At 42.6% G+C, this 13467-nt stretch overlaps 1 protein-coding gene across 1 annotated transcript in view; it reads right to left on the reverse strand.

The window, feature by feature from the left end:
• GRIN2B (glutamate receptor, ionotropic, N-methyl D-aspartate 2B) overlaps positions 1-13467 on the reverse strand; it is a 312544-nt gene that overhangs the window by 112006 nt on the left and 187071 nt on the right. Inside the window, exon 3 of the mRNA XM_008575135.1 lies at positions 12426-12540. Within this exon, the coding sequence (XP_008573357.1) occupies positions 12426-12540 (115 nt within the window). The remainder of the gene's footprint in view (positions 1-12425; positions 12541-13467) is intronic.

Consider the following 13467-nt stretch of genomic DNA (forward strand, 5'->3'; position numbering starts at 1 on the left):
AAAAGAGCAAACCAATTAAAAAACGGGTAAAAGTAATAAATAGGCATTTCTCAAAGGAAGATATACGAATGGCCAACAGATACATGAAAAAATGCTCAACATCACTCAGCATTCAGAAAATGCAAATCAAAACCACACTGAGATACCATCTCACCCCAGTTTGGATGGCTAATATCCAAAAGACTGTGAATGATAAATGCTGGAGAGGTTGCGGAGAAAAAGGAACTCTCATACACTGTTGGTGGGACTGCAAAATGGTGCAGCCTCTATGGTAAATGGTGTGGAGGTTCCTCGAACAATTGCAGATAGATCTACCATATGACCCAGCTGTCCCACTGCTGGGAACATACCCAGAGGAATGGAAATCATCAAGTCGAAGGTATACCTCTTCCCCAATGTTCATTGCAGCCCTCTTTACAATAGCCAAGAGTTGGAACCAGCCCAAGTGTCCATCATCACATGAGTGGATAAGGAAACTGTGGTATATATGGAATACTACTGTGCTATAAAAAAGGAATGAAATACTGCCATTTGCAACAACATAGATCGACCTAGAGAGAATTATGTTAAGTGAAACAAGTCAGGCACAGAAAGAGAAATATCACATGTTCTCACTTATTTGTGGGAACTAAAAATAAAGAAATAAATACACAAACAACCTGGGGCTTGGGAGAAGACAAAACAATTACAATTCCTTGAAGTTGACATGACAAGCAAACAGAAAGGAGGTTGTTGGGAGGGAGGGAGGAAAGGGAGGTGGGAGGGAGGTTTTGGTAATGGGCCACAATAATGAACACATTGTATATTGACAAAATGAAATAAAACTAAAAAAAAAAAAAAGTCCCTACTGATATTACTGCATGTTGATCCTATTAGTCCAGTAGTCTTCTTACACTCTGTGTGCTGAGGCAAAAACTCTATGGGACACAGATGGAGCTGAACGCAAAGGTCTACACCCAGCTCTGCCACTCCTTAGCTGTGTGACTTTGGGCAGATCATGTGACCTCTCTGAGCCCCAGTTTACTTACATATACAGGTATTTCTCAAAGTTTTAATAGGAATAAAAATGGGATCATATATGATAAAGTTTTCCATAAACAGCATTAATAAAAAAGATGTGTTAGTGGCCAAATCTTCCTAACATCCCTTGTTTTCTAGGCTAGGCTGTTCTAGCATTTATACATCTTTCCCAGCTCCTATACAGAAAATAGAAATTTTTTTTTCAGTTTTCTATAAAAAGAATGCTGAAATGGCTTAAATATTCACCACAAATTCTACGTAAGAGGGAATATTCTGTTCCCTTGCCAGCAAACTCCCTTCCCTATGGGATGGATAAAGAAAAAAAATAGTACATATTATTTCAGGAATAGCCAAAGGTGATGACCTCAGAAGATACCCACTGAACCCTTGAACTAGAAAACTGTGAAAGAATACCCAGAGGAAGTTGGGTGCAAACAGGGACATGTTATGCACCTGGAGAATCCATCAGTGGGGTGTGATTTTCATTGCCCTCCAGGCCCATCATCCTCTCTCCAGTGACTGCCCGCTTCAAGCGCTCTTCTACTGCTGTGATTCCCCCCCTCCCCAGGATCATGCCTTCCTTTTCACCATTCCCTTGGCAGACTTTTTGCAAATTTAAACCTTCAGAACATTGAGCTGACAAAACTAAGACCTGGCATCCTGTAAACCCAGGAGAGAGCACCTGAGCACATGACAGAGATGGGGCTGAAGGAAAGTGCAAGAGCTTCCAGGCAAGATACCTGAAGACATCTCTCTGTTCCAGGATAAATTGGAAAATGCTTACTGAATTATGAGCAGAATTCTAGCAGACAAAACTATAAAATCACCCTGAATAATCTGAGATCTATGGCTGCCGTGGGAGATTTGTGTCCATGTTTTTTATTAATACCTTTCATTCATTCTTAAAGACCATTTATTTTCCTTATTGGCCAATATTCCTTTTAAATCTTTGTGCCATAGGCTGTTTAGCAGAATTAACATGCCAAGGTCAGAACTTCTCTCCTTGTATACATGAATTACTTTTACCCTGTTCCTGGCCAGCTCTCATGAACAGGTATTGTGGAGCAAGAGACTGTGCATGGACTAGTACAATTCCATCATCGCTGTAGGAAAAACTCAAAGCATAAGGTCTCCTGGTGCTAGATCAATAGAGGCATGCTTGTATATGAAGGACAATTGATGTTACAGCTTTAATGTCAAACTTCAAATCTCTGCTACAGTTAATACACTCTTAATGTATGCACAAAGTAGCTTGTTTGGTGGAGAATACATAAAGGTCTAAAAAGAATCAGTCTTGAGGCACATCAGACTGTGGGTTTGTGAATCAGCCAGATGCTGCCCCCACTGGTGAAAGAATAAGAAAGACACTCTCTCTCTTTGGGTCACTGTGGACCAGAGAATAGAAACAGCACTAGAAAGGATGTCACACCAAGTGTGAGCTTATTGGCCAATATTCCTTTTAAATCTTTGTGCCATAGGCTGTTTAGCAGAATTAACATGCCAGGGTCAGAACTTCTCTCCTTGTATACACGAATTACTTTTACCCTGTTCCTGGCCAGCTCTCATGAACAGGTATTGTGGAGCAAGAGACTGTGCATGGACTAGTACAATTCCATCATCGCTGTAGGAAAAACTCAAAGCATAAGGTCTCCTGGTGCTAGATCAATAGAGGCATGCTTGTATATGAAGGACAATTGATGTTACAGCTTTAATGTCAAACTTCAAATCTCTGCTAAAGTTAATATGCTATTAATGTATGCACAAAGTAGCTTGTTTGGTGGAGAATACATAAAGGCCTAAAAAGAATCAGTCTTGAGGTACATCAGACTGTGGGTTTGTGAGTCAGCCAGATGCTGCCCCCACTGGTGAAAGAATAAGAAAGACGCTCTCTCTCTTTGGGTCACTGTGGACCAGAGAATAGAAACAGCACTAGAAAGGATGTCACACCAAGTGTGAGCCCTACTAGTTCCTTGGGAATGGGGGCCTGAATTTTACAAGCCTCCAACTCTCAAGAAGATGAAACCAGTATGATGAAAAATGCAGATAACACAGAACACATGGCCAACCCCATTCTCTGTATGATGTAGCTACCAAAGATAAGAAATATACTCATCAGCAATGTCAGAAGGCAGCACACTCAATTAGGTCATCAAAAAGAGAAAACCCTCTACCATTCCTAGCAGACCAGGAATCACAGAGGAGAACTTTCCATACCAAATGTATATTAGATAACAAAGAAAAAAATGTGGTCAAACCTTGTCACCCTGAAAAGCAATCTTATGGCATCAAAGTTGAATCATCACTAACTCTGAAATTGTTTTCATATGAGAACCAGAATCTCTATTTCACACACATATACATGTCTAGTCATCAGGAACCAGCAGGAAAGAAGTATGACACTTCCTTACTACAGAATACGGGGCAGATGTTAAGTTTCATGCTTTTCAATAATATTTAATAGGAACATGTCCACAATATCCTGGGAAGATAAACTAGTCATACATCATGATCCCAGTTCTATTGTATCACACCGTATCATGTTATACACGTATACATAGAACATGCACAGGAAGCACTGGTAGGAAACAGAAAAAAATGTCATTGTAATTCTTTGTAGGTGTGGATATAGGTAAATCTTACTTAATCCCTTCCGACTGTCTTTAATAAACATTATAAAGGTAATTACCTTTATAATAGGAAAATCATAAATGTTGTTTTTTAACCTGGATATAAACATAAGAGTCTTCTAGCCTCTACACCACTTTTTAGTCTTCGGTATCACTATTGCAAAAATGTTATAACTTAAAAATTAGAAAAATAGTTAAGAGGACTCAGGGGCCAGCCACAGATAACTGTCATGAAATAAAAATCTCAATAAAATTTAAACAAGATGGATGAGAGCCATCTGTTGGCTTTGGGGACACTTTCCTCTTTACTATGTTTCCTTAAACCAAGGTTAAGCCAGTGCTTCGGGCTCTGAATTCAGTTCTGCTTTTTCTTCCCCATCAGCGTGTAGAGGTTTCAAGAGAAAGGTCAACCAAGGTTATCTTGTTCTTTTATCCTCTTCACCCAGCAGCTGGCGACAAGCACCTAAAGACAACCAGCCTTTTTGAAATGATATTTCTCAAGTCTATTCCCCCAATACATTCTGTTCTTCCCTTCAAATTATTTCACAAATGTACATGGGGTAGCAGGTTGACCTTGTGGACTAAGCCTAACAATGCCACAACTTTAGGGGTTAACAGCACACCTCTCCCTCCTCCCAAGGGCTGGCCTCCAAAGGTCTCCTTCTGGAACCCCAGAAAAGGATGTGGGCAAACAAGGTGGGCCAGGGCTCTTGGAGCCTGGGGAAAAAGAACAAGTGAACACTTGGATGTGAGGGTCTGTGATAATCACAACTCAGAAATAGGTGTGTAATCCAGTGGCCCTGTGTGTAAGTCATTGTTATAAGTAAAATCCATATTAGCAAAGTCTTCACTCACCAAGCAGCACGAAACATCAACCCAGTGTTAGACTATATCCAATAGTAAGATTTTAAAAAATCACCTTAGGTGATTGTTAAGTGTCACAATAAGCATCTTTCCTTTTGCAATGTACATTTTCCCCCACCCCCGCCACTAGGAAAATTCTGATATTAATTTAGTGGGGACAATCCCTGGCTTATGATAGGGGCTCAAAAATTATGTATGAGAAGAAAGGAAAAAATGAAGGAAGGAAGAGGAAGAAAGGAAGGGAAAGGAAGGAAGGAGAAAGGAAGGAAGGAAGAGATGAAGGGAAGAAGGAAAGCTCTCAAAGCCATGTAGTTCAGGCATTGTTGTTTGGGCAGAATTACACATAAGGGAGATGAGGACATATCCAATATTTAGGACTTTTCAGAGTCATCCCCTGGTGCTGTTAGCAGTTCCAGTACTCAACACTTCTCTCTGTTAAAGAATTCTCCTTATAGCTAATATAAATCCTCTCTGCTTGATCTTAAGCTCACTTACTCTGGTTCTGTCTCAGAGGAGAAAGTGAACAGCTGATCTGCACACTTGGTACAGTAATGCTTCATACAGTTAAGAGAGAAAGTCATCACCTCATTGTCTTTTCTTCTTCCCATTAATGACCCCCATTCCCATAGCCTTTCTGCATGGACCCTGTTTTCTAATCCCTTAATCCAATGACGCATGTTAGTACTCAGCTCAAAGTCGGTAAAAATAGCATGTTGTCAAATGTTGGTCTCAGGAGATCCAGAACAAACACCCCCAACACAAGGAGCTTCCATTTCACCTCTTAGATACCCTCTGTAGAGTCTGGAGAGAGCAAGGATATTCCCTGGCCTCTCCTCTGAGTCTGGGAGGTGCAACATAATTTGTACAGGTGTGTCTGGGCAGTCACCAAATATTTATGGGCCTACTCAATAATGTCCTGTATTGTGCTGGGCACAGAGGTACAGCGGAGATGCAAATAGATGTGGTTCCTGTGTTCAATGGGCAGTCTGTCAATTTGTAAGTGAGTGAGTGTGTGAGTGTGTGTGCATGTGAGGGGATGGAGAGGCTGTTTTGTTTGTCAGTCTAAAGCCTTCAAGTGATATCTGCCACAGCAGCCATCGACCTCTACGGAATCATCACCAAGTTGATCATTGTGCAATATGATCACGGTAGCCCTTAGGTGATAATATCACAGAGCATCCACCCTTGGAGTCAGTGCTGTCTCCTGGGTAAGAGGTCACCAGGGACATAGAGGATCCCTTAACCTGAGTGATTCATCCCGGACTCCAGGTGCCGGAAGAGCATTCTGCTGTACAGTGTTGCTGTTGCTGCTATAGCTCTTGGGGTCTTCCTTTTTTCAGTTTGGTTATCCTTCCTCCCTCCCAATGATCCATCCACCAATTCATAAGTACTATTATGGGCCCAGCACTGTGTACCAAGCATTCATTTCTAGTACTTCCTTCCCTGGGGGATGTGGCTGTGACATCTCAGTATTGCAAGCCAGAGCTGAGTCCAAGGACTTGGAGAGTCCAAGGAATGGTCCAAACAAGCTGAGAAATGTGTTAATCTACACAAGGAAGGGCATTTTCTGGTAGCTGGAGGCAGGGATGAGGGAGTGGGCTTATAAAACACACCTCCTGTCTCTGGAGAAAAGACAAGCAGAGATGCACATCTCCTCCTTAATTCTGACCCAGACAGTCCCTTTAAGGTCTGTTTACATCTTACAGCTGGAAAATGCACCATCATCATTTCTTGAAGTCATTGCTCAGAACACACCCCCGCTGCATTTCATTTTTATTATCCCCATTTTAGGAACGATTAAATGGAAGCAGAGAGCAGCAGCAATGAAGCAAATCATGAGAGGCTCTGATAGAGACAGAAGCCTGGAAGCTTGTTGCAACTGCTTCTCTGAGCCAGACTATATTTAATGTAACTCCTCTATGCAGCTGCGCCTCACTTAGAGAGTTTTGCAAATGAGCCCACTCTGCACACAATAACTTTTTTTTAACATTCCCTACCCTTTCCAGCTCACCATGCTATGTCTGCACGCACGTGTGTGTGTATTCTTTTTTAGATATCCTTCTCCACATTCCTACATACCAGAGAAATGTTCTTGGCTTTCTGTGAATATAATTCCAGTCCAGAGATTTCTTTATTATTCTAGTCCCCTATGCCTCCTAGAGGTTACTTATATAGGGTCCCACTGAAGGTTCACAAGAACAGACACCATTTCTTTTGTTTTTCTTAAGGAGGTTGGATAAATATATCAACTGTATGTGTGCTTGGAGTATTTTCAGAGCAACACATAAGAAATTGATAACAACGATTGCTCTGTGGAGGGTTCCAGAAATTGGGGACAACGACTGCCCTGGAGAGGGGGACTAAAGATCATAGATGAGATGAGGACGTTCTTTCTACTGGCTACCTTGTCGTACCATTTGACTTTTTACCACGTGCAAACATCACCTCATAAAATCACACAAAAAACGGCAGTGACTACTAATTGACATTTGTTGAATGCTACGTTTCACTCACTATTAACTGATGTTTGACTATAAAATCTCCTTTAATCTTCACAACAGACTTATGTAAAGCCCTGTTTTACAGAAGGGGAATAGACTCCGGTAATATCAGTCACTTGTCCAAGTTTACACAGCTGATAAATGTCGATGTGGGAAATTGAACTCATGTTTCTGATTTCCAAAACCATAGACTATGTTGTGTTGACTTTGTCTTTCCCATGGAACCAAATTAATGTGACAGTAGCTTTGGGACTACTTAAACGAACTTGAAATGGTTCACACCAACAAGTTACTGAATCTTCCTTGACCTGAGGCTCCTTGTTAAAAGCTGGTAACACTGTTCAGGCACGCATGCCTCCACTGGACATTGCGCCCCCTCGAAGATGTCACCCATGCCCTTCGCTGCCACTGGGGCACTCACTTCAAAGGTGGGAAAGGTGCCTGCTCTCATGCTGTCTCCAGTAAGCCCTCTCTAAATGGGGGATTGTCTGTACTGGCCAGCCACACACACACACACACACACACACACACACTCTTGTCTCCAGTAAGCCCTCTCTAAATGGGGGATTGTCTGTACTGGCCAGCCACACACACACACTCACACACACACACTCACACACACACACACTCACACACACACTCACACACACACACTCACACACACTCACACACACACTCACACACACACACACACACACACACACAGACACGATGTAAATGGGGGAGTGTTAGGGTATGAAATTGCCGGTCAATATTCTAACTCTCATCAGAGTACCAATTCCTCATTTATTTAACAATTATCGTCTGACTGGCCACTCCGAGCCAGGCATTCTTCTTCAGGGTTAGAATTATAGAAGTGAACAAGGCCGTTGCTCCCTGGTGCAGAGAGACCGCCAGAAACCAAACAAGCAGGCCAGGAAGTAGAATGCCAGAGAGCGAGTAGACGAGTATTGAAGAAAATCAAAATAAACTGCTGTGAGAGAGTGACCGGGTGGCTACTTGGGAGCTACATGTTGCCGGTCAATATTCTAACTCTCATCAGAGTACCAATTCCTCATTTATTTAACAATTATCTTCTGACTGGCCACTCCGAGCCAGGCATTCTTCTTCAGGGTTAGAATTATAGAAGTGAACAAGGCCGTTGCTCCCTGGTGCAGAGAGACCGCCAGTAACCAAACAAGCAGGCCAGGAAGTAGAATGCCAGAGAGCGAGTAGACGAGTATTGAAGAAAATCAAAATAAACTGCTGTGAGACAGTGACCGGGTGGCTATTTCAGCATGGGCCATCAGGGAAGGCCTTTCTGGGGAGGTGATATTTACCTAAATGACAAGAATGACAAATATGCCCTGGGAGCTACTGTCCTTCAACACAAACTCAGGTTCCCGCTGTAGGCACCAGCTCTCTCCCCAATTTCCATTCCAAGTTCCTATTTATTTACAATGTGAATTTGTAATCTCAGAGTTAGAGCTGGAAAGGACCCTAGGAGTCTTCTTAGTCTCATGCCATCATTAGAGATGAAGAAAAATCCAGAAAAGTGAAAAGCAGGTCACACGACTAGTTAGCAGCCTGACTAGCAGCTGAGAGTCTTTTCTCTTAGCCTATGTTTCTTCCACAAATCCCAATTCCTTCCCTGCTTGTCTTCCCAGTGTCCAACTCTTCCTGTAGAATCTTCACCCTGGTGCTTGCCTCTCTGGAGCCACAGACACTAAATCCTCCTTGGACCACACAGGACCTACTGGAGTGGTACTAGGAATCTTGAATGATATCCTGGGCCTTGGATAACAGGGAAGAAAAGGTACAAGTTCCCATGGTACAGTTTCACCAGACCCCAGCCATACCCTAGCAGAGCTGGGCCCAGCTCCTGCAACCCCTCTCTGCCAACAAGTGAGCCCTGACGAGGGCTTCCAAGTTTGGGAGCTACATGGCTCTGTGAACTCAATGAACACTAAACATCTCCCTGGTTCAGGGCTGACTTGTTAGCTCATTTGGCTAGAGTGTGGTGCTGATAACAATGAGATTCAGGGTTTGGGGGCCTTGGATAACAGGGAAGAAAAGGTACAAGTTCCCATGGTACAGTTTCACCAGACCCCAACCATACCCTAGCAGAGCTGGGCCCAGCTCCTGCAACCCCTCTCTGCCAACAAGTGAGCCCTGATGAGGGCTTCCAAGTTTGGGAGCTACCTGGCTCTGTGAACTCAATGAACACTAAACATCTCCCTGGTTCAGGGCTGACTTGTTAGCTCATTTGGTTAGAGTGTGGTGCTGATAACAATGAGATTCAGGGTTTGATCCCTGTGCCAGCCAGTCTCCAAAAAATAGAATCTTAAAAAACAAAATAAAATAAATATAAATGTTCCTGGTTTAACTAAGTTGATTTGAAAATGTTCTATTCTATGATCAAAATGCTTTAAAGAAAGATTAACCATAGGCTTTCTTTAAATAGCAAGTTCTTTTAGTACATGTAAAGTATAATCTATAAAAATTCAATCTACATAAAGATTTTATCCATCCCCCCCCCACCAAAAAAAAAAAAAAAGGACCCCAGCTATTGTATTAAGGGCAATAGCATAAATTTAGATTTTTAATGGTAGATTTTGGACTCTTTTATTATGCAATGGTTCTCATTCATTCCACAAATATTTATGGAACTGCTCTATGCAATACACTCTTCCAGGTTGCTGTGAGGACATGATGACATAAAGACACAGCCTCTGCCCTTCGCAAACATGCACATACACAACTGTAACACAAGGCAGATGTGACGAGTGCTACCATGGAAATAGGGACAAATGCTACAGGGGACAAGGGAGAGATCGTATCTCTGTAAAAGATCAGGGAGGGAGACAGCAACATTTTAACTGGGTTTCGAAGGATGGCTACGATTTGTATAATTGGATAATGCATTCCAGTAAAAGGAAACATCAGGCATGATGTGCAGGGGTCGGGACATACAAGGTATATTCTCAGAACAGAAAGGAGCCCAGAGTAGCTTGATGGTGAGACGGGAAACAATGAGGAAGGGAAGACAGGCCTTGGAAGGTAGGCCAGGGCCTTGAGTCCAAGAATGGATAAAGTCTGGACCTAATCCATAAAATGTAGGAGCCTTGAGTGGGTTTGGGGCAGAGAAAGAACATAATCAGAGTTGTGCTTTAGGAAGTTCANAGTAGCTTGATGGTGAGACGGGAAACAATGAGGAAGGGAAGACAGGCCTTGGAAGGTAGGCCAGGGCCTTGAGTCCAAGAATGGATAAAGTCTGGACCTAATCCATAAAATGTAGGAGCCTTGAGTGGGTTTGGGGCAGAGAAAGAACATAATCAGAGTTGTGCTTTAGGAAGTTCATCCTAGTGGCCATAAATAGGACTGATCTAAATGGATAAAGGCAAGCGTCGGGGACAAGCAGGCTCATTTAGAAAATTACTGCATGGTTCCTGGATCATATACAAAGTAAGGAATAAATTCAAGAGCCAGAGTAAAAGTAGAGCTGATGAGGGAAGGGATCCAGACCCCAGGAGGGAGGGTCTATTTCTGGAAAGAGGTGGGGTCACAGGTCTCAGATTCTGGCCTAAGGAAGAGAAGTCAGCACCACTGTCAGTGGCGTCTCTTGGAGAAAGGACAGTGTGAGATGCCTCCTGCCTGAGACAAGTAATCACACATCGACTGCATAAAAGCTACCCCAGCTGGACATCTTCTGACCCACCTGTGAAGCCTCAGTTAATAACTCCTCTTCTGGATTTATACAGAAGTGCTTGTTACACATGAGGGGCCCAGAACACTTCTTAAATGATGATGTCTCTACTGCAGCCCTGAAAAGCAGCTTGATTGGGGCAAAAAGCAGCAGCCCAGGGAACAACCATTTCTGAACAAATGATAACTCAGTGGAGGGAGGGTAACTTTAATCAAGAACATCAGGCATAATTTAAGCTCTAGAGCTGTTCCCTGATAAGAGAAACTCCAAGATATTTTGAGGTCTTTCAATTTGAAGAATTAGGTCCTGGGCTGTGCTACTAGGGCCACACATGCCTAGTTTCACAGGTGAGCATTCACAAAACTCGCTGTCCAGGGCTCTTTGTGACAAGATCGTGAACTTCAGCAAGTTTATCTCTGGCTTCTTTTTCTCTCTACTCTCTCTAAAAATATACAGCTTGATTTCCATTCTAGTCAGAACCATGCTTCCATTTTGAAGACTGTTCTCAGCCGATCGGCCCATGACGTCTGTGGAATTTGTTTTAAATCAGTTTCCCAACTCTCTCTAAAAATATACAGCTTGATTTCCATTCTAGTCAGAACCATGCTTCCATTTTGAAGATTGTTCTCAGCCGATCGGCCCATGACGTCTGTGGAATTTGTTTTAAATCAGTTTCCCAACATGTTTTCACAGAAAATGAATACCATGAACAAAGGAGTCTTGTGGTAAAATAACTTTGGGAAATGCCATATTAAATAACATTAATGATGCTTCTTTGCTATAAGGCAACTCTGAACTTTCAAGTGCTAATATGCACTGAGACTCTCCTAGAGTGAGAAACAGTAGGTAGCATCTCCCAACCTTACTTATCTTCAGAACCATTTTTCAGCAAAGTGTCTCAAGGGACAAGTGCCCAGCAGAACATACTTGGAAAAACACGAGTAATGACGTTATGCTCAGGAACGTTTATATTCATATGGAATCTGAAATAATAATAAAAGCTAATACTTATTGAGTGCTTACTATGTGCCAGCCACCTTTCTAGGTACTTTTTATATATTAATATATTTAAACTTTGTACATGTGATATGGGTACTATTATTACTATTCCTATTTTACAGATGAGGAAACTGAGCCTCAGAGTAGTAAAGAGATTTTCTGAGATCCTAAATAGACAAGTTAGTAAGTGGTAGAGCTGGGAACTCAACCTAGGCAGTCTGGGGCCCCCAGAAATTGATTTCTAATGGTAGAATTTCAAACACTGTGATTGGCTGGCAGTGGGCAAGATTCTGACAGAGCCTTTCCTGACAACCGTTTAATCACAGTAAATCTAAACCTGTCTGCTCATAAGTTAGTCTTTCTATGCCTTTCCAGATACTGTGTAAGACACGACTTCAGAATTGTACCACCGATTTAGTTTCTTCAGCAAAGTATGTCATACTGCACATACACACTCTTCCATTAAAACAAAGTCATGATCCAGACAGCAATGCAGTCACCAACAGTAAATGGTAATGCATAAAGGAAACAACCTCTTGGTTTGCCAAAGTAGCAAGAAAATAAAGATGCAAGTTTGAGAAATGGCTTTTCCTGTGTTCTCAAAGTCTTGATCTCTTGCTCCCCAGGCCTAGGGACGAAAACCAAGGCACTGTTTTCCTTTACTGTGTTGCAAGATTTTACATCCCTACCCCTCTGCTTCGCTCGAGAATTGCCAGAGACATGTCCTACCCTCTCCCACTTCCTCTCCTTGTTCAGAAGGATTATCACCAGTTTCGGGTGCATCTGGTAGCCGTCTTCACTGAAGGACAGATTTCTCCCCTCAAAAGTGACATTGATCAGATACCTGTAAAGATAAAATAAAAGGAAGATTAAAAGTATGAAAAGGTATACCAAGAATAAGACAGGTAGAGAGAAAGGTGGATGGAAACAGACCAGTAGACGGACCTAGAGGCACAACTGTAAAACCTGGTATTCCTCAAACTCCCACTTGATCATGCAATAGAGTCCTCCAGGTTTTCACATAACAGGAATCATATGAAAAAAATAATGTAATAATTTTAAGAAAGGGTGCTTGGTTTGAGTTCAGTCTATACTTATGACTTTGAGCAAATTACTTCACCTTTTGAACTTGTTTTTTTCCCCTATCTGCAAAAAGTGGGATAAAAAAGGGACCTGCTTCATTAGGTTTGTAAGGCTTAAATGAGATAACTTAGGTTAACCACGTACCATGGGGCCTGGTGCATAGTAAGCCCTCATTAAGTGTTAACAATTATTATTCAAAAAAGGAGGTGGATTAAAGGGCGGAGGTGGTGGAGACAAGAGAAGAAAGTGGGAGTGCACCGAGACAACTTTGTGCTGAGAAAGGTGGCATGTAGAGGCTTATGGCCTCTCCCCACCCCAGGGACAAGCACGTACGTTTTAACTCTTGCTAAGGTCATGCCCAGCCCATACACATAAGAGGTGTGAGAGAAGTCCAGTAGGCAGGAAGCTGGTACCGCAGGACGCGTCTGGAAACCAGGGCTATTGTACTGTGTATAGTGAGCAGAAGATACCAGAGGTGCAAAAAGGAGGAAGAAGCATTTCACACGGCCCTGGGTGCATGTGCACACGTTAGCAGCAACTCTGGAGGTAACTAGCGTCAGACCGATGAAATTGTCTTCTTCCTGGACACCTGCACCCCAGCATACCCTCATCCCCTGCCGGCTGCTGTGATCTGATGAGCAGCCCCTTCACTGGGAATTCCCACAGGCGTACTCTTTACAACTGCATT

The sequence above is a fragment of the Galeopterus variegatus genome, unplaced genomic scaffold (assembly GCF_000696425.1).
Source record: "Galeopterus variegatus unplaced genomic scaffold, G_variegatus-3.0.2 Scaffold1146, whole genome shotgun sequence".
NCBI lineage: Eukaryota > Metazoa > Chordata > Mammalia > Dermoptera > Cynocephalidae > Galeopterus > Galeopterus variegatus.